Here is an 18,186-nt window from a genome sequence, read left to right as displayed (position 1 = left end):
CCGCCGCAGCGTCGTTACTCTTAAACTGGATCGACTCGCTCGGCTCCGACGGCAATGCCGCGTCGGCCCAGCAATCGCAGCAGCAGCAGCAGCAGCAGCAACAGCAGCAGCAGCAGCAGCAGCAGCAGCAGCAGCAGCAGCAGCAGCAGCAGCACCAACAGCAGCAGCAGCAGCAGCAGCAGCAGCAGCACCAACAACAACAACAACAACAACAACAACAACAACAACAACAACAACAGCAGCAGCAGCAGCGAGTGGCAGTTATTAATATGACCAACAAGCAACAGAGAACTCCGTTGCATCTAGCGGCGAGGAACGGTCTCGTGACGGTAAGTTCATGACTGATAGATAATACCAAATAATTAATAAATTCTCATACATTTTAATATTCGGTGAAATTCGCGCAAGAGTGCTGAAAACTGGCAGAGCCAGACCTCGGCTACTAGCGCTATGTTTCAACGTAGCGCTAGTTGTAAATGTAAATGAACCGCCGACATTTTCTGTAAAAAAATAGTCAATAAATGTTCATCCTCCACATGCAGATCACGCGCCGATTGTTGCAATTGGGCGCAAGTGTCGTGGCCGTAGACGCCGAGGGACTCACCCCTGCGTTGGCCTGCGCCCCGAATCCGGCGGTAGCCAGGTGTTTGGCCACTATTCTCGCGGCGCATGGTACGAGGAACGTTTCTTTCCTTTTCTTTTCGTTCTTCTCTTTTCTTTCTCTGTCTTGCTTTCTCGACGCAACTAATGCGAGACTCCCACCGTCAGCAGGTCAAAACTGGGAAGCCGCGCAGCATTCGCCGTCTATCCAACAGACGTCCGAAGTGTATCTGAACGGACGCAGCGGCGTCGATTCGCAGCACAGCTCCGACTCGGAGTTTTACTGACAGCAAGCCTCTTCGCGCTTAGACTGCCAAGCGTGCCCGAACCTGAACGTCGACTCCGTGCACGGCAACGTTGACGCCAGGTTGATCTGGACGAGCTGCTGGCTCTTCTCCGTTTTAGCGTAAATAGTTGCTCTATGCGGCCGCCGTACGGCGAGCCAAGCGAGACCACGCGACGCGCAGATATCGGCCGATTCTCCCGCAGTGTGAGTAGCCTCATAAATAGTAATCGTGACAATACGAGTGTCTGTACTATCGAGAAGTCGATAGGGAGTTTCACTAACCGACTGCCAAGAGGGATACGGATTTATTTATGTATGCATGTATGTATGTATGTGTGCGTACACGTGTGTGCGCTCGTGCGCGCGCGCGTATGTGTGTGTGTGTGTGTGTGTGTAGTCAGTGGACGAAAGCTTGCGACGTTTCCTTTTCATTAAGTTTCCCAACACGTTCATATCTATCGAGTCCTTATTCACAATAGGTGCAGTAAGCCACTAGCCTTTGGCTCTAAGCTCGAGACTGTCACGTAATTTGTGGCTAGAAGTGTTTCCCGCTGCCGCTATGCGATCGTAATTCTTAAGCTTTAAGAAAACTAGATTCCTTAGATTCTTAGATTTTTAGATCCTTAGAAACTTAGATTCCAATTATTAGGGCAGCTACAGGTGGAAAATGATTTTTAACAAAAATTAAGACTTACAACAAACGGCTAAAAGCTCACTACATCTATTGCAGATTGGGCCTTAAGAGAATTTACTTTTTAGCAAGTCTCGGGAGTTAACAACTCTTGATACACCGGATACGTTTTGAAGTTCATCGGGCAAAGAATGTTGCAATTTTCCTTTCACCGATTGTACGCAGGCCAGCGTAATAGCCTCAACACGCGGTGTATTAAAGTTACTAAGTCTTACTCTAATCGTATACGTTCGTTTTTGGACATTAACATAAAGCCATCACAGATTACCGCTTCGATACATCATGTGTTCCTGCTTCTTATAATATATAAATAATAAGTCGACAATGCGTACAATTTCGAGATTCTAGTAATCCAGTTGCATCGCATATTGAGGCTGTTACGCTGGTCTGTATACGCATGAGTGTACGTATGTATAATCCACTACTTGGTAGATTGATAGATTAAGCATTTGTGTGAGCGTGATATGATATTTGAGAGACGAGCGAGCCGTACGGCATCCATAGTCATCCAGCGTTTCGTTCGTGTATTATCACGTAAAACGAAGTGCCCGGAGAATACATTATTTCGTTTGTCACGCTGCATGACGTTCGTGAGGGGAAACAAATATCGAAGCGAATATCGTTGCAGTTTGCGTTGCGACAACGGAATTTGTACGTTAAACAACTAACGTACTACTAACGTCAGAGCGGTGCGCGCGGTCGGCGTGTCGATTCACTTTACGTTCCAACACGTCGTGCGATAGATTAGCACGTTGTATCCTCAAAGACAACGCCACTTTTCCCGACGCTGTCGCGAAATGTGTCCTTCAATTAGAAAGAGTACAAAATTGCCGCCATTAGCGCTTAACTGTATTCCTCTTGGACATTATCGCAGTATCCGATATTGAGATTCATTTATTTTTGAGCTAATCGAGCTGAAGCGAGATATATCGAGATTGCACGATACACACATATATTTTTCTCTTCTCTTGTACACATTTGTACACTTATCTTACATGCACACACACACACACACAACACACAAACAGTATAATCGAGAATGCGCGCGAGATGTTTGTAGCTTCGCCGCACGTGCATTCTCTCGTAGCATATATCTTCTAAATGAACTTAATTAACGCACACTGCATTGACTTCTCTTCTTCGCATTTCTTGAATGGTACACGTTCTTCTGCATAATTATTCAGTTTTCTCTGTCTCGAAATAACGCGCATATTAGAGTTCTCTCACGGTTGACTAGTAGCGAACGAGTCGAACGGACCACGAGAAACAATAGTCGCTAATAAATTTACGTAGTCGCGTAATAAGCGGGGCTCTATCGAATGCAATAAGACACCGAGGACCGAGGTGGTCCCGGGTAGGTTCGACGATAGAACGCAGTTAGCGCGTAATTGATCAACTCTGGCATATTATATGGTCGAGCAGGTGTGATATATAATCAAAAGCGCGATTCGTCCCTGCGACAGGCAATTAAACGCCAATACAATTATAACGACGACGAGGCGTACGGAGGACGATGCTCAACACACGTTGCATTTACTAATCTAGGTTGATTTTAATTAATTTAGACGGATGTCTTCCATCTTCAGCAATGGCATTCGCAGTTGGTAGCGTCTCGGCGCGGTGATTGACGCTAATATATCGGTTGTTCTCATTTGAATCGGGAAAGAATCTTTGTCAAGATCGTGTAAGCGTTTCCGTACTCGGCAATGCCTTTATGCGTTCTTAAGCACTTGAATATTAATTTGAATCACGTGTTCGCGATTTAATTTAGTTTGTCGGATATTCGGTAGTGAGAAACACACAGAGAGAGAGAGAGAGAGAGAGAGAGAGAGAGAGAGAGAGAGAGAGAGAGAGAGAGAGAGAGAGAGAGCGAGAGCGAGGGAGAGAGAGAGAGCGAGAGAGAGAGAGAGAGAGAGAGCGAGCGTAGGATCAACACTTTTGTGAGAAAGTGCTGAGAAAGTACGAATATTCAATTATATAACGTTGTAAATATCGGAAAACGGACAGATACTCTACAAACTCTCCCTTTGGGCTTTGTACATAAAATCGAGCGACGAGACGAGGAAAAGAGAAATGAGTATTTAGCTATTTTCTTAGACATCTGCAGCAAAGCCTAAACTGCCTGATTATAATCGTACGTCGAATGAGAGAGACTAGAGCTTGTAGGTAGATGTAAGGTAACATATAGCCGATCGAGGAATTGAATCGGAAAGAATCTTGTCACGTATCGGAACAATGTGGTGTCCTTCCCAAGTTGCGTTATCTCCGTTTCGAAACGATCTTGACACTTTGATCGTACATAAAACACAGACATGTGTGTTTCCTCGAATATGATTCGAGTGGCGTTTGGAATATGGTATTGAAAGATGAATTAAAAGTCAAGTGAAAATATTACTTTTAATCAAGTACTTGAACTCGAGTTGAACGAAAGGTGAAATGATCATTTAAACGTACGGAAGTATCGCATTATATGATGGTCAAAGCGTTAAGAGGGCGATTCAGCTCTCTTCAGACAATTGTCGTTATTGTCTTTGTACTTACAGGTTTTATCATAATTTGTGCATTTAATAGACTAAGTGTAATCATATTTTAACGACGACACATACACACACACACGCACGCACGCACGCACGTACACACGCACGCACGCATACTGATGATTCTTTTTAAACACTAATGTGATCGACATAGCAGAAAGAAGGCGCACGACTCATCGAAGTAACCGTGTAATTCTGTTGTACATATTAATTCCAGTCATCGCTTAAACATAAGCACGCGACATTTACGCGACCGATAAAGTTGTTGACATCGGGGAAATAACGATCTCCCATTTGTACATGATTTTATACATGCATGACCGTTTAGCGCGAGACGCGGTAAACGAGAGGAACCGGACATACCCATATACACGCATACACGTAATACACATGTGCGTCATACCGTTTTTTTCAAACACGCGAATAACTCCCCACTCCATTGTTGTACATATACGAAATATGGAAAAAAGAATATTTTTTCTATACTCCTTCTCCTTTTACGCGCGCGTATGATATAGATACTATGCAAAGTGTAATATCGTATTACATGAAAGTTATATCATAATTTAAGGGCTTCTGCCAATATCATACATTGTATCGCGAACATTTGTAATCAATATACGTCGTTATGTTTTATTTTCACACGAGACCCACCAGTGATTTACCCTCTCCTCATTCCCCCTGAAGGAGTGAAATCTCTTTCTTGAAATCAAGATTAATCATACACAGTCGGAACTTTCTCTAATAAAGATATTCCAAAGTTTCGAGCCGTGGTATCAGTAGTCGTTACTTGAAATTTGTCTCAAGTGAAATACTTAAATTTACATTAAAGTTAGAGATATGAGATTATACACAATAAAATCACAAGAGTGAAACATTACATGTTACATATTATATACGTATATAACAATATTGTACGTATGTAATACCGATCCAAAGAATCCAAATTTTTAAATATGATAAGTTTCAACTTATTCATATATTATTTCAAACAATTATTAATACGAGTTTATGTTTACAATTGATTCAAGTTGAGAGTCTACAGAGACTTTCCGTAGAAACACGCGAAATAAGCAAAAGCATTTCCCGTTTTTTGACCAAATATACTATAGGAAAATTCTATACTATAGGAGGATTGTCAATAAAGGAGTATACGGAATAATTTTTTTTTCGAAAGACCTGAAATAAAAATTGCTTAATTTACTAGAATGAGTGTTATATTTGGAGTGCAGCACTAATTATTTACAATAGCATAATATTATTTATTATAACTTTTGATAACACTAATTGCAAAACCCGGCTCTGTATCAATTTTGGGAATGATGCAAAGAAGGCGCCAACATTTTTTGTCGAAAGAAGTATGATCTGCAAAGAAAAATATTAGGTACAAAATTGTAGGTACCATGAATTCGATTGGACCACTAGTGTGTACTGAACGGGCTAATGTTTAATTGCAGTCCATTCTTTTTTTCGTTCAAGTTCATCTCAAATTCATCTATGAACCTTTTAATCTTTCTAGTCAATGAAACAATTCGTACGAATTTTCGTATGATTTCGTATGATCGTTTCGTTGGTTATGAAAGATTAGAAGATTAGAGAAGTAGATGAATATAAGATGATTATAAATAAAAGAATAGGCGGATAAATAAAGGCTTGTCCGCCTTCAGCGCACATTAGTGCATCCAGTTTGAATCGCCATTAGTTTCGTGTGTGCGTGGTCATGCAATTGCAAATACTACAGAAAGCATGATTAGCCATATATGACAAACAAACAGAAAGTGTGGCACTACTGCACTCTGATACAGCATACAGATCGTTTATACAACGTTGATCTTTTGACGCTCAAGTACATAATCTGGCACTGTAAAATAAATTAATTAAAAATTACAAAATTCGCTCACTGGCGTGTTATTCGCTCTCTGACCAGACATTCTTTTTTGTGAATTACATTGAATTGCATTCGATACTTATTAAGATAAATAAAATAACATTACTGACAAATTTCTCCGCTTCAAGTACCAAAAGTGCTTGAAAATTAGTGTAACACTTTCGGAAATGAAAGATCAAACTTTTTTTGGACACTTCCGGCGGGCGGAAAAATTCGGGAGTGGTGTCGACGTACTATATGTTTCGACGGATACTATCGAATGTATTTTTAAAAACTCACAAAGAAACGTCTGGTTTAGATTTTGCAAAGTTTATGGACCTCCTGAGTGAAAATGTGGCAAAGGCTGGACAAGACATTTTTTGTGAACTTAAGGCTCGTCTACATTAGCTGTAAGAATAAGGCTGTAAGGTTGCAAGACACGAAATGAAATATTTTCATTCGCTGACAGCTTACGTTACAGCCGTACAGCCTTACTTTTACAGCTATTGTAGACGAGCCTTTAGAGTTGCATTTGGTAGAATTTCATTCGTTCATTCGTGTGTATCCACCTTAATGCATCAAAATTACATACGCATGCGCCGTTGACCCCGACACCCAGTTATTGTCCTGTCCTCGTGATACGCTCGTCGGAGTAACGGAGCGAGTGTACGAAAGATTGTATCAACGATATTGCAGACTTAACGAAAGATTCCTCAGAAATGACGAGTCATAATTACCTGAGCGACCCGAAGAATCCGTTCTTTTCATTGGAGGACGACATAGACGACGAGACGTTTCTTAGAGTCGCGCCACCCGGAACTCGACCTGTAGAACGTTATCACGATAACGACTTTGAGCAGAAACGCCAACAATTGTTGCAACGTAAAAGGGATATAGAGGAACGCACGATACAATCCTCCGAAAGATCAGTCTCACTCTTAAGAGACTCTGAGCAAATTGGTGCAGCCACAGCTGAGGTAATTTTAAAATAATATACTAGTCTTATCTAATGTGACAGATAGCATAGCAGACACGGATACAAGATGCGTATTGTAATATGTACAACTTACTGTTATAATAATATAATACAAGATGTGTTATAATATATTTAATATATATATATATATATATACACATATATATATATTGTAAATTACATGTTTATATATAATTATTCATGACAGTGCATCAATTTTTCAATCAAGTTTTCTTGCATTTTCTGCATAACATAATGGATACTGTTACTTTTATTATAGGTATAAACTGTTGAATAATTTCAACTTCTTGACAATGCTTATACTATATCATAAATGCATAATGAGTGATGACATACATACACACACATACACACACACACATATATACACACATACACACACACACACATATATACACACATACACACATATACATGCATATATATATATATATCAATTCTTGTTTTCAGGAATTAATCAGGCAAAGAGAACAGCTGCAAAGAACAGAGAAAAGATTAGATGATATTAACAGTACATTAAGATTCAGTCAGAAACATATTCAAGGTATAAAAAGTGTCTTTGGTAGTTTGAAAAATTACCTCAGCGGTAAATCTCTGGATGCTCCGATACCGTCAACGAAACTGTCAGAATCTTCTAGTTCTGGATCTGTAACATCTCCAGCATTTTCTAATTCATTAGAACAAGTACAAAGTAATGTGAGCAATTCATATTCGTCAGTGAAAATAAAGGGAGGCTACGATGATAATGATTACGAAGATGCTAGACCTCCTAAGGACAAAGTGACCAAGGCTTTGGAGCAGAATTTAAATGAAATGAGTGGGTCACTGGCGAGACTAAAGAGTCTAGCAATCGGTCTGTCCGAGGAAATAGACTCGCAGAATGATTTGATTGATAACATCACTGATAAGACAGAGAAGGCAGATATAATGTTGCAGAAGCAAAACAAGGACATGTTACATTTAATGAAGAAATAAGTTACAAAAAACCGTCATTAGATGTCTCGCTTGTAACACCATGATATTAATTCTTATACGAAGTACAGATGTATGCTATACAATGGAATGAATCTTTGACACTTATTTCTACCGTTGAATGTGGAATATATACCGCTAAACTCGTGATTATACTATGCGGCGCGTTTTATAGAATTTTTCACAAGACGCGATTGCGATAATTATAATATAATTGTAATAGTACAACGTTAGAATGATTTGTCATTCTTCACATGATCTTTGATAGAGGAAAGATCTACTTGAGGGAGAGGGAGAGAGCTGTTGCTGCGAAATTACATATAATACAAAAGTATGCTTTATACAAAAGTATGCTACACGAGTATGCTAAAAGAGCCTTTGATTGACGTTTCTCAAGATTTTGTAGCTTTTTAAGACATGAAAGCTGTGATAAGCGTGCACCACCCATGTGTAATGGTTACGTCTTAAGTCGATATTTTACTATCTATTAATACAAAACATTCATTTTTTATTGAAAAAATGAAAAGATTGGCAAAACAAGTTTCGTATATACTGGCATATAATAATATGGAAATTAAAAATTGTTAGTTTCATTATATTTAATAATATATCTATGTTATGTATGTAAAATATTCGTTGCATAATATTCGTGCGGATTAATATCACTCACTTTCCCTTTTGTGAAGTTAGATTTCACACACCCATTCATTCACCCACATACACACACACACACACAGACAGTTTATTTACAGTTTATATAACTGAAAAATATCCTATATGTACTGCGTGCAAAGAAATGATTTATAGAAGACGAAGAGAGTAAAGGTGTATCATGTATAATAGAATAGACAATAATTGTATATACACATGGTTATATAAAATTCGTCAAAATTTTAATGTTCTCTCTTTTATTATAAATTATAGATGATTACTTATATCATTATAGATGATAAGCAAAATTCTGTGAAACTATATCAATATGCAAAAGTAAAAGATATAATAATGAGAAATGTGTATGAGTAAATATGCATTCTATGACTGCCAGGATTATTGAATAAAAATCCGAATTATTTATACTACTTTGTTATTTATTGAACCATAATATTCATTGTTTATTGGTACATTATTAGAACAAAATCGGGTGAGGACAAATAAGAAATTTATAATGTTATGTATTGTCTCTTAAATAATACATTACATAATTGCAGTGTGATATGAAGATAGAAGAAAAAACGTTTAAAATTTTTTATCCAGGTCATCTATAATTCTCAGGTCCGTGTTTCTGACATTGTGTCTTCGTATTTTCTCTTTGTCTCTGTAACATTATATATAATATCAATTCATCATTTTTAACATATTTATGACTTAAAAGTAATACAGATAGTACACAATTGTCTCGTAAGTCTCATCTTTCTTTCGCACGGCAAAATAGTGACTACAAATTTGTTCGTTTTTTGGGTAATATTACGTTGTATGCCAAGGAACATTAAAAGAAGAAAGATAGGCTGCATATGCGTTTTTGATGAAAATGTGGCGAAAAAGAGAAAGAGAAAAGAAGAGAGAAACTCGCGTAGAAAATATAAGAAATGTGGTTAAAAGAAACAGGATTTAAACTTGTATTGACTTATCGATGTATCGAAAAGCGAGAGAATCGACAAAAGCGCACTTGAGAGACTCAACAATCGAAGATATATCAATATGGCGCTTTAATCCGCGGTTTCGATCGTTTCTTGTGCGAGTGAGTTTAATTCGAACTTTAAAATGTTCAACTTGAGACTATATTTAACTTCAAGTTTATTCACACGCGGGTAGAATCCGGTGTAAGCGGTTGAAGGGCGAACACACAAGAAGGCAAGTGGTAATGCCCTTCATGGAGTTGAGAAAAGAACAATGCAATCGCGCACGTCATCTACATGACAGAAATGAGTATGAAAAAGTGTGCCATTGTAGCGTTTGTTATGTCTATTAACATCAATACTTTTGTTGAGATCGGCATTTACCGTTAAATATAGTTGTCTAATTTTGAATATCCTGACTTTTAACCGTGTAAAGAAACCCATACAACATGATTATGTTTAACGTTGGATACGCAGCATGCGGTGTTTAGCGTTGGATGCGCGAATGCAGACACTATACTATTATATTATACATATGTATATCGGAAATATTTCTCATTTATCAATTTGTTAATATTCTTGATAAATTAAGCGCGTATATGTGTGCACGCACGGGTACGTATATATATGTATGTGTGTGTGTGTATGAGGTTAGGTGTTCATTGCGGTTCAAGTTGCCGAAATTATCGTATGTAATAATCTAATTAATTAATTTTTATTTACTTGTTTATCCACTAGTGCTCCGATTTCTACAAGCTATAGAACGATATCCGCCGATTGCAGCGACGGGACTTCCGATGCTCATGGACATTGTCGTCTAGCAAAGAGAGAGTGAGTGATAAGAACATTTGCCAATACAAATTCTTTCGTCCCTCTACCGAGCAATGTCTCGCCTTTAATTTTTGCATTCCAATCTGCGTACAAAGTACGCAGAGAACAGATTGAGAAAGTTAACACTTCTCCGCGTTATTATGATGATGAGTCTATAATCTAAGATTAGATATAAGAATCTAAAAAACAGAAGCAACAACGTTTTCACACGTTCGGAACTTCTTCCCTCGATTTTCCTCACATGCACATTGTCGTTTTCCTTTTGTCTTTTGCAATGTCGCTTCTATGTCTTTCGTAATAAATCAATAGCTTATCGCGTCACTCTGAAGAAGTGAATAAAATAGACGATATAAAGGCACGATTTATTCGCACTTTTGGCAAGTGTAGAATGTAAGTTTCGCTTATCTTCTCGCGTGAGTGTGTTCGTAAGTAGTAAATTTTTTTACCGCAATGTACAGCAGAAACAGATACAGCGGATATATAGGATTGAAGATCTTCATTTTTCGTCGAAATACTTGCTCGAACTAATATCGAGCTCAGTACCATGGTTGTTTTTATATCACTACGGTGCAATTGTACTGTGTGTAATATCTTTCATCGAAAATTATTTGCGCGCCGACGTTTCCGGCACTTAAAAGAGAGACGAGTTTTAACGTTGTTAGCACCACTACTCGAACATGATAATCGCGTAAACGTAATATCGTGATGTGAAAAAAAGGAAAAAAGGAAGAGCAAAACAAAAACTGAAATCAAACACACGCAATGATTTCCTTCTGTTCTTTGTCGAATTTGTCAGTGAGATACCGCGAATGCGATGAGTAATAGTTACATAACGCCTGTGCTACTTTAGAACACTGGAAATTTACAAATTACGACTTGCACATTTATTTTTATTTGCGGGAAAGCATACTAATACATATCTAGAAGGGAAGAGTTAAAAATTTGCTACAAGTTAGACGAATAGACGAAGAAGATACATTCCGATTTGCACAATTGAGAGAGCTTATGCTTAGCTTACTTATATAACTTATATCGTTATATTTCTTTAGCTTATTGGGCTTTCCACATGAAATACTGTCCATCGATATCATCGTGCTTTAATACTTGCGCAAACTGCGCAAGGAAAAATTTGATTGCATCCATTTGCATGCGGATTAACGGATTAGAAAATAACAAGAAGCGACATGGAGCAACGCGCAAATTTATATTTATAGTCAAACATTTTTGTTTTTATATTGCTTATTTTTATATACGAACTTGGCGAACGAATCGCGGCGTAGTAGAGTATCTCGCGAGATCGCCCGGACAATGTCCAGTTTTTTTTTTGTTACGTCATAAAAAAGTCATATTAGCACGACCGATGGTCATCTACGTCGTTGGCGACGGAAGTCGCTTCGTAAGCCGACCGTTCGGCCTTCCTCTGCGCGGCGATCGCCGCGTGTTGTTCCGCGATTCTATGGTACAGCTGATAATGCTTGTCCTTCGCGTTTGCCACGCTCGCTGAATCCTGCGGAGCAATTAGGCGAATTAAATGAGAGCACAGTGAGAGCGAAACAATTCCGCCAGCGATCGCGAGCTAAATTAAAACACTATTCTCTATTCTCTGAGATATTTGAATTCCATCATTCAGTCACACACAGACAGATAGACTCTCGGATAGACTCGGATTTATCTTTCCCTCTTATTCTATGTCTATATCTATCTGATATTTTCGGAAAACTGAAACATTTTCCCTGAGCATACGTAATTTGAAAGTTATTTTCTTCTTTTTTTCCTTCTTATTTTTCGAATTCAAACCCTCCTCAAAGTTTTACATTATCTCGTGTATTGACGTATATATAATATAATATATATATACAATTACCCGTGGCAGATTTACTGGAATGTTATGAGCGTTTGCCTCGGCGATTCTCTGATAGAGACGAAAATGTTTCTCCTTGGCCAGTCTTACGGCTTCGGAATCGGCAGGTTGAGCAAGAGTGTCCTCGAAATTAATCAAGGCAGGATGAAATCCGGTTTTGTCGGCCGTGTACTCCACTGTGCGCACCTTGTGCTTCGGATCGACGTACGAATATGATCCTAAAGAATGTACAAGTTATGAGAAAAATATCGTCATTACGAAACACACGTTATCACACAATTTTTTTTCTCAATCCTTGTATTTTATGAAACATTTCCGTCCGTGCGTTACCTGACATTATGATAAATAATAACTTGACATCAATTGGCAAACCAGGCATCGGTGTTCAAGATGTACAGTTAATTAATACAAGCTTGTCAAATACAGCATTGTTTGGTATTAATATAATACAAGTTTGATCTCGGTCGACATCTCGTATTTTAGTTGAGATTATTTCGGTTTTCGATTTGATGCTTCGATATAAATAAATTTGTAACTTGTATTCATTGAAATCATACGATGTTATGCAATGACATATGAAAGATTTATATGAATAATACATGGATGTATCTCGAAACGCTTACGAATAATAAATTGGAATGCTGACGAATAAAATTGAGACAATGTACAACTGTGCGGTGTTTTGGTTTTGGCTTCGATTATAAAATGACGTATGGCTGCCATTACCGTGAATAATTCCAGACCCATCTCCGGCTTCCTCGTGAACGCGATCGATGTGTCCTGGGTATCGTCCTGCCTTGTATTGAAAATTGTAAGGTCTCGGAGGTGGTGGTACAGTGGTTGTTGTGTATCCTGGTAAAATATGCGATACGTCTGCCAGACAGACGTTAATCAAAATGGCGGCTATCTAGAATTTAGGATAAGAAAATACAAAGGATCGAGTTTTTGCGATTGGTCAAGTTTTAGATCAATTTTCAGTGTTTAAATATAAGTCTTTCCAAGGCTTAAGTAAATGTCTCATGGATAAGATGTATCGTTTAAAATTCAGTTAATATTACAACATTGTCAATTCAAGTTAATCTTGGAGAAAAATTTTGATTTTGGTGAAAGTTTCTGACCTATCTGTAAAATGTTTCGGACAAATAGATCCTCCGAGTACTTTAGTATTTTTTGGACAACTATTTGTGTCACAAATATTACAACCAGAAAAATCTCTTGGAAACTTTGACGATCCGTTACATTCATTATCGTGTAATATTGGTGAAGGAGTAAAAAGATTTCAATTTTTATCACGATACAATATATACGTGCGCAGCAGCAGCAGCAGCAACAGCAGCAGCATTCCTGCGCGATAAAACGAGTTGAGCATGGATGGATTGCGAAAGCTGCAACCAGTTATTCCGATTGTGTCGCGAAAACTATCGTTTTATGTTTCATATTTCAAGGAATCCTTATGTACGTACTTGTGAAAACGTTACATATAGTCAATATTTTTTACCGTTACATGTTATGATATATATATATATATATATGTACATATATGATTTTCAATTCGTAAATCTTTTAACATGATTTGATTCAACTAGGAAATATACACGAAGGCGATATTTATGTAATTCTTTTTTATCGCGGAAAATATCCACATGTTCATCTGTTCAGAATATCTGTCCAAAATATTTATTAATCGTAAAATATGAATTTATAGCAACAAATTATAGACAATATATAGCATATAGACAGACAATACTTGCATACTTACTATTATGCGTTTCATCATGAGGCCGAGAAGTTTCATCGATACATTCATACGCGTGGATTAGCGTTTACTGCGAGGATAGTACGATGGTGAAAGTATTATAAGAAACCGTTGAAAAGACGAAGGTATCGTTTGTAAAGGCTTTCTCACACCGACACAGCTTCTGTATGTGCAATTCATCACTTGCACAATGTACGAGTAGTACCGAATGTATGAGTAATAAGTGAGTAATTCCGGTTGGAATGCTTTAAAAGACACGACATGAGAAGGCAATTCAAATAGGAATAAGCTCAAATTACATATATATCACACACACGTGATACGGTGACAAATCTCCATTGATTACGAAAACATTTCACGGATTATTAGTAAGAATGTATAATTTTTATCTTTAGCTTATTATCATCGCATAATCTTACTTACACCTTATCTTATTGTTATTACTGTTACTGCTATTGTCTTATTTCTTTCCGTTTATTATGAAGTCATTTATGATAAGGATTGGAGTACACATTGGGTTCTAGGTTTATTAACGCGAGTCACTATTTATATACAATGATATTAATATTAATTTATTTGGTTCGGATTGATTGTGTGTTAATACATTTTCTTATACAGAAGAATTTCTTATGCAGAATTGATTACACAGACGAGCTTTGTGCTCGTTTGTGCGACAAATCAGATTTGCAGTAACAGTAGCAATTTGCTATTATTCGCTTATTCAGCGGAACGCGATAAATTGCGGCTTGTTTTGTTAAGTCAATGTCGCATCTCTTGCGAGATATGCATAACTGCTTCCAAGTTTCTCAATCAACTAAGAACAATTTGTCATTAACTGTATATTTGAGTATATTAAAGGATAAAATTAGATCTATTATTGTGTTGTTGAAACACAAACTATAATGGAACTTTTTTGGAAGCATCTAACGGGTCTACTTATTTCGTGTGAGAAAAATTTTTTTCGTCAAGCTTCTTTCTCGTCAATTTTCCAACTTTTCGTAATATCGTCTTCAATTCTTCAAATATCGTCCTAGTTTTTTTGTGAGCCGTATTGTGAGGCGTATCTCAAGCACAAGCTTCGAGGAAAAAGAGTGTGCACTTTGAAGCAGCTGACACGAGAAATTCGTCTCATTTGAAGGTCTTTACCGAACGAATACGCAGTCAACTTAGTGGAAAGTATGCCTCGGCAGATGCCAAGCAATTATCAATGCCGGTGGTGTCTGGACTCATTATTAATGGTATAGCATTTTTCTTCTCATGGAGTGCAACAAATCCATGTACTTAAAAATCATTAAAAATAAATTTTTCTACACATTAACCCGTGCACGCTTTTACTTTACAGACTGTAGTGTAGTGGAAAGTAGCCTCGGAGATGCCAGGCAATTATCAATGCCGGTGGTGACTGGACTCATTATTAATGGTATAGCGTTTTTCTTCTCATGGAGTACAATAAATCCATGTACTTAAAAATCATTAAAAGTAAATTTTTCTACACATTAACCCGTACACGCTCTTACTTTACAGACTGTAAGTTAAGAGAAAAATTTTCCGCTGAAACCAATTCTCGAATTAAACGTCTAAAATACCATTTTCACCTGTCTGACATTGAGAAATCGATTAGAAAATAGTAAATTTTTAAAATAAAAAAACCGGGACTCACACACACAAAGAGTTAATGTTATTCCAACTTATTTCACCGGAATACAGAGCAACATTCGATCACTGTAAAAGAATACATCTTATTATTCGTACGTGGAACGTAAGCAATGTGAAACAAGAAAAAAGAAAGAAACCCAATTTCCGCGTAAAAGTGTAACGATACATTAATATAGTATATAAGTTCTTCATTTGTCTACAAATGTAGACAAATGTCTACAAAGATAATAATGTGCCTACTAATCGAAAATAAGACAATCGATAATAGCTATGCTTACTATGCTTCATTCTCCTAAGATTTAATGAATATTTATTATTGTCAAACGATACGGGATAAGATCAGTGAAATATGTATATATATATATATTTATAGTCCATCTACTAGACGTTGTATCGATCTTTCAAGACAGAATTGCAATTATCGTTGTAATGATGCAAATTTCGTAGGCGCAAGTTTCAAAGATCCAATTGCTTGATCTTAGTCGATTTCGAGCTTCTTGAAGCTCCCTTCAACACCGAACAGATCCGTCGCCGTCTTTGCCTTGCCGGGTCGCAAAGACTCATTGACGCGACAATTGGCCTCTTCCTCTTTGAACCATGGGACATGATCTATCAGTTTTTCCATATTTTTGTCGTGTAATTCGTGTATAGGCCCGGCTTTGCCACCCGCTTCGTTCGGGAGGACTTCGAGCGGTATGAATTTTTGCAGAGATTCGCTTGTGGTGTGCATATGGAACTGAAAGTTGAATTTTAGAGATTTAACCGCGAGAAGAATATCCCACGTTGCGCGCATGTGGACACAGTGGTTCTCTTTTCGTCGATTTAACGTAAGAAGATCCAAGCTTAACTTGATCCAAGCGATACAGTGCGTGTTTGTATAAGAATCGTATAAGAACGATAAGAATAATTTTGGAGAGAATTTTCATTTGAACTCGCGACGCTCCATTTCTCGCTTTGAAAATAAAATCTTAGGTATATATACACACACACACACACACTTGTCACGTAGTAGTGTAGTGACAATCTTATCCTTACCATATCCATCAGCTGCTTTTTCATGAAGGGTTTCATCATGTTCAGGATAACATCTATTACCGGGGAAGCGTTCATAAAGTGAAAGCCACGAAGTCGGACGGGCAGTCCTTCTTGTAAATAATAGAGAAACTTCTTCAAGCCCATGGGACTCAAACGACCCACGTGACCGAAAGAAACGTTATTCATGTCGAATATGATCACATGGCCGTCGCATGTGCCTTCTGTGTAGAGCCACAGGTCGATCACCATATTGAACAATTTCATGGCGTCGTTGTAAACAAATTGTGACGGATCGTTGTCTAGCAGTTTTCCGTAAATAATTTTATAGCCTTCCCGAGTGGTTCCCTCTAAAATCTGGTTCGTCCTGTCGATAAAATTGCATAAAATCCTCTTTTTTCCTTCTTTAAAGGGGCGCGCCATTTCATTAATAGATAAGCAAATGACAAATAAACAAGTAAAACGTCTCGCGTCCTTTTGTTATACTTTGGTACATATATATATATATATACACAACGTTACTGAAATGCATACCGAGATGCGTCGTTACACTCGCTCTGTCGTATGAGTAGCGTCACGATGCTGATATCGATCGCAAGTATTATTATATACTTACACCGTTTGACAGGCCTTCTTCAGCTCCTTGTTGTTCACAGGATCTCGGTCGCTGAAGAACTCAGGCACGTGGCTTCTAACTGTGTAGAAAACGTCGATACTAGCTTTCGTCGGTTCGAGTCGGTAATAATTGCTGTGCAGAAACAATGCCAGCATGCTATCTGATATCTTCGGCAAATGAGGCTGCTTCTCGCACCATTCTCGCAACATTTGTACGTCCGCCTCCTTCAGCTCGGGATTTCTCTTCAGCTCGTCCTCGAACGACACCAACTTTATCGTGGCCATATTCACTTGCAGAAATCACAAAATTCCTACCAGGTACCAGGATCAAAATCTCTCTCGGTCGGTATTTTCAACAAAATTAAATAAAACTTTGCACGAAAAGGTTGCGCACCCGCGCGACTTTCTCTTTTACCCAGTATCACGAGCAGGAACTCTCTAGTCGGCGTCTTGAGAAACACTGATGGCATTCGTTCTCACAGCTATAATAGATCTTTTAAAGCGTGTCATGTCGAAGCAGTGTCTGATATATAGCGTGACAGATGAATGCGTCTCAATGTTGTAGCCTATCATTTTCTCGATAAATACTATGAGAACGCTGACATTTTGTTTTTGTTTTACCAAAGTGTCACGTAATCTCAATGACTGGCAACATACAAATACTAGGCAATTAAAGGACGAGGATTTCATGACTCACGCTTTAATTCATATTGAATGTTGATCATATCTCGACCTAGTGAGAATTAAATGAGATGATAAACGGAAAAATGGAAATAACACTTGCGGATATTATCTGTGCTGCATTAATTTTATTAAATATATATACGAGGGTAGTCCCAGAAGTACCTGACCTAACAAAGAAAACACAA

General features: G+C 37.9%; 4 protein-coding genes across 9 annotated transcripts in view; 2 read left to right on the top strand and 2 right to left on the bottom strand.

The window, feature by feature from the left end:
* LOC105184071 (serine/threonine-protein phosphatase 6 regulatory ankyrin repeat subunit A) overlaps positions 1–3,435 on the top strand; it is a 9,017-nt gene extending 5,582 nt beyond the window's left edge. For 3 of the 6 annotated variants that reach the window (XM_025297266.1, XM_025297265.1, XM_025297263.1), the window contains exons 15-17: positions 1–329; positions 543–672; positions 769–3,435. The exon at positions 1–329 is cut by the window's left edge. In XM_025297266.1, the coding sequence (XP_025153051.1) occupies positions 1–329; positions 543–672; positions 769–887 (578 nt within the window). In that variant the 3' untranslated portion in view covers positions 888–3,435. Of the gene's footprint in view, positions 330–542; positions 673–768 lie in introns of those variants that run through there. The other 3 variants (XM_025297268.1, XM_025297264.1, XM_025297267.1) reach the window with 2 other exon arrangements.
* Positions 3,436–6,526: 3,091 nt separating this feature from the next.
* Snap29 (Synaptosomal-associated protein 29kDa) lies at positions 6,527–8,968 on the top strand. Its single transcript, XM_011142624.3, has 2 exons — positions 6,527–6,958; positions 7,429–8,968. Exons 1-2 carry the CDS (start codon positions 6,701–6,703, stop codon positions 7,951–7,953), a joined length of 783 nt encoding a protein of 260 aa, XP_011140926.1. The 5' UTR covers positions 6,527–6,700; the 3' UTR covers positions 7,954–8,968.
* Positions 8,969–9,105: 137 nt separating this feature from the next.
* Positions 9,106–15,149, bottom strand: LOC105184075 (cuticle protein 16.8). The gene is made up of 6 exons (XM_011142625.3): positions 14,018–15,149; positions 12,985–13,165; positions 12,262–12,476; positions 10,844–11,904; positions 10,290–10,383; positions 9,106–9,265 (listed from the first exon to the last, which is right to left on the bottom strand). The coding sequence occupies exons 1-4, from the start codon at positions 14,063–14,065 to the stop codon at positions 11,746–11,748; spliced, it is 603 nt and encodes a 200-aa protein (XP_011140927.1). The 5' UTR covers positions 14,066–15,149; the 3' UTR covers positions 9,106–9,265; positions 10,290–10,383; positions 10,844–11,745.
* A 521-nt stretch (positions 15,150–15,670) lies between these two features.
* LOC105184076 (alpha-tocopherol transfer protein-like) lies at positions 15,671–17,820 on the bottom strand. Its single transcript, XM_011142626.3, has 3 exons — positions 17,319–17,820; positions 16,706–17,069; positions 15,671–16,406 (listed from the first exon to the last, which is right to left on the bottom strand). The coding sequence occupies exons 1-3, from the start codon at positions 17,600–17,602 to the stop codon at positions 16,149–16,151; spliced, it is 906 nt and encodes a 301-aa protein (XP_011140928.1). The 5' UTR covers positions 17,603–17,820; the 3' UTR covers positions 15,671–16,148.
* Between the last annotated feature and the right edge of the window lie 366 nt (positions 17,821–18,186).

Source organism: Harpegnathos saltator, unplaced genomic scaffold (assembly GCF_003227715.2).
Source record: "Harpegnathos saltator strain DR-91 unplaced genomic scaffold, Hsal_v8.6 scaffold174, whole genome shotgun sequence".
Classification (NCBI taxonomy): Eukaryota; Metazoa; Arthropoda; class Insecta; order Hymenoptera; family Formicidae; genus Harpegnathos; species Harpegnathos saltator.
Note: the sequence above shows the minus strand (reverse complement) of the source record. Positions and strands in the feature narration are given on the sequence as shown.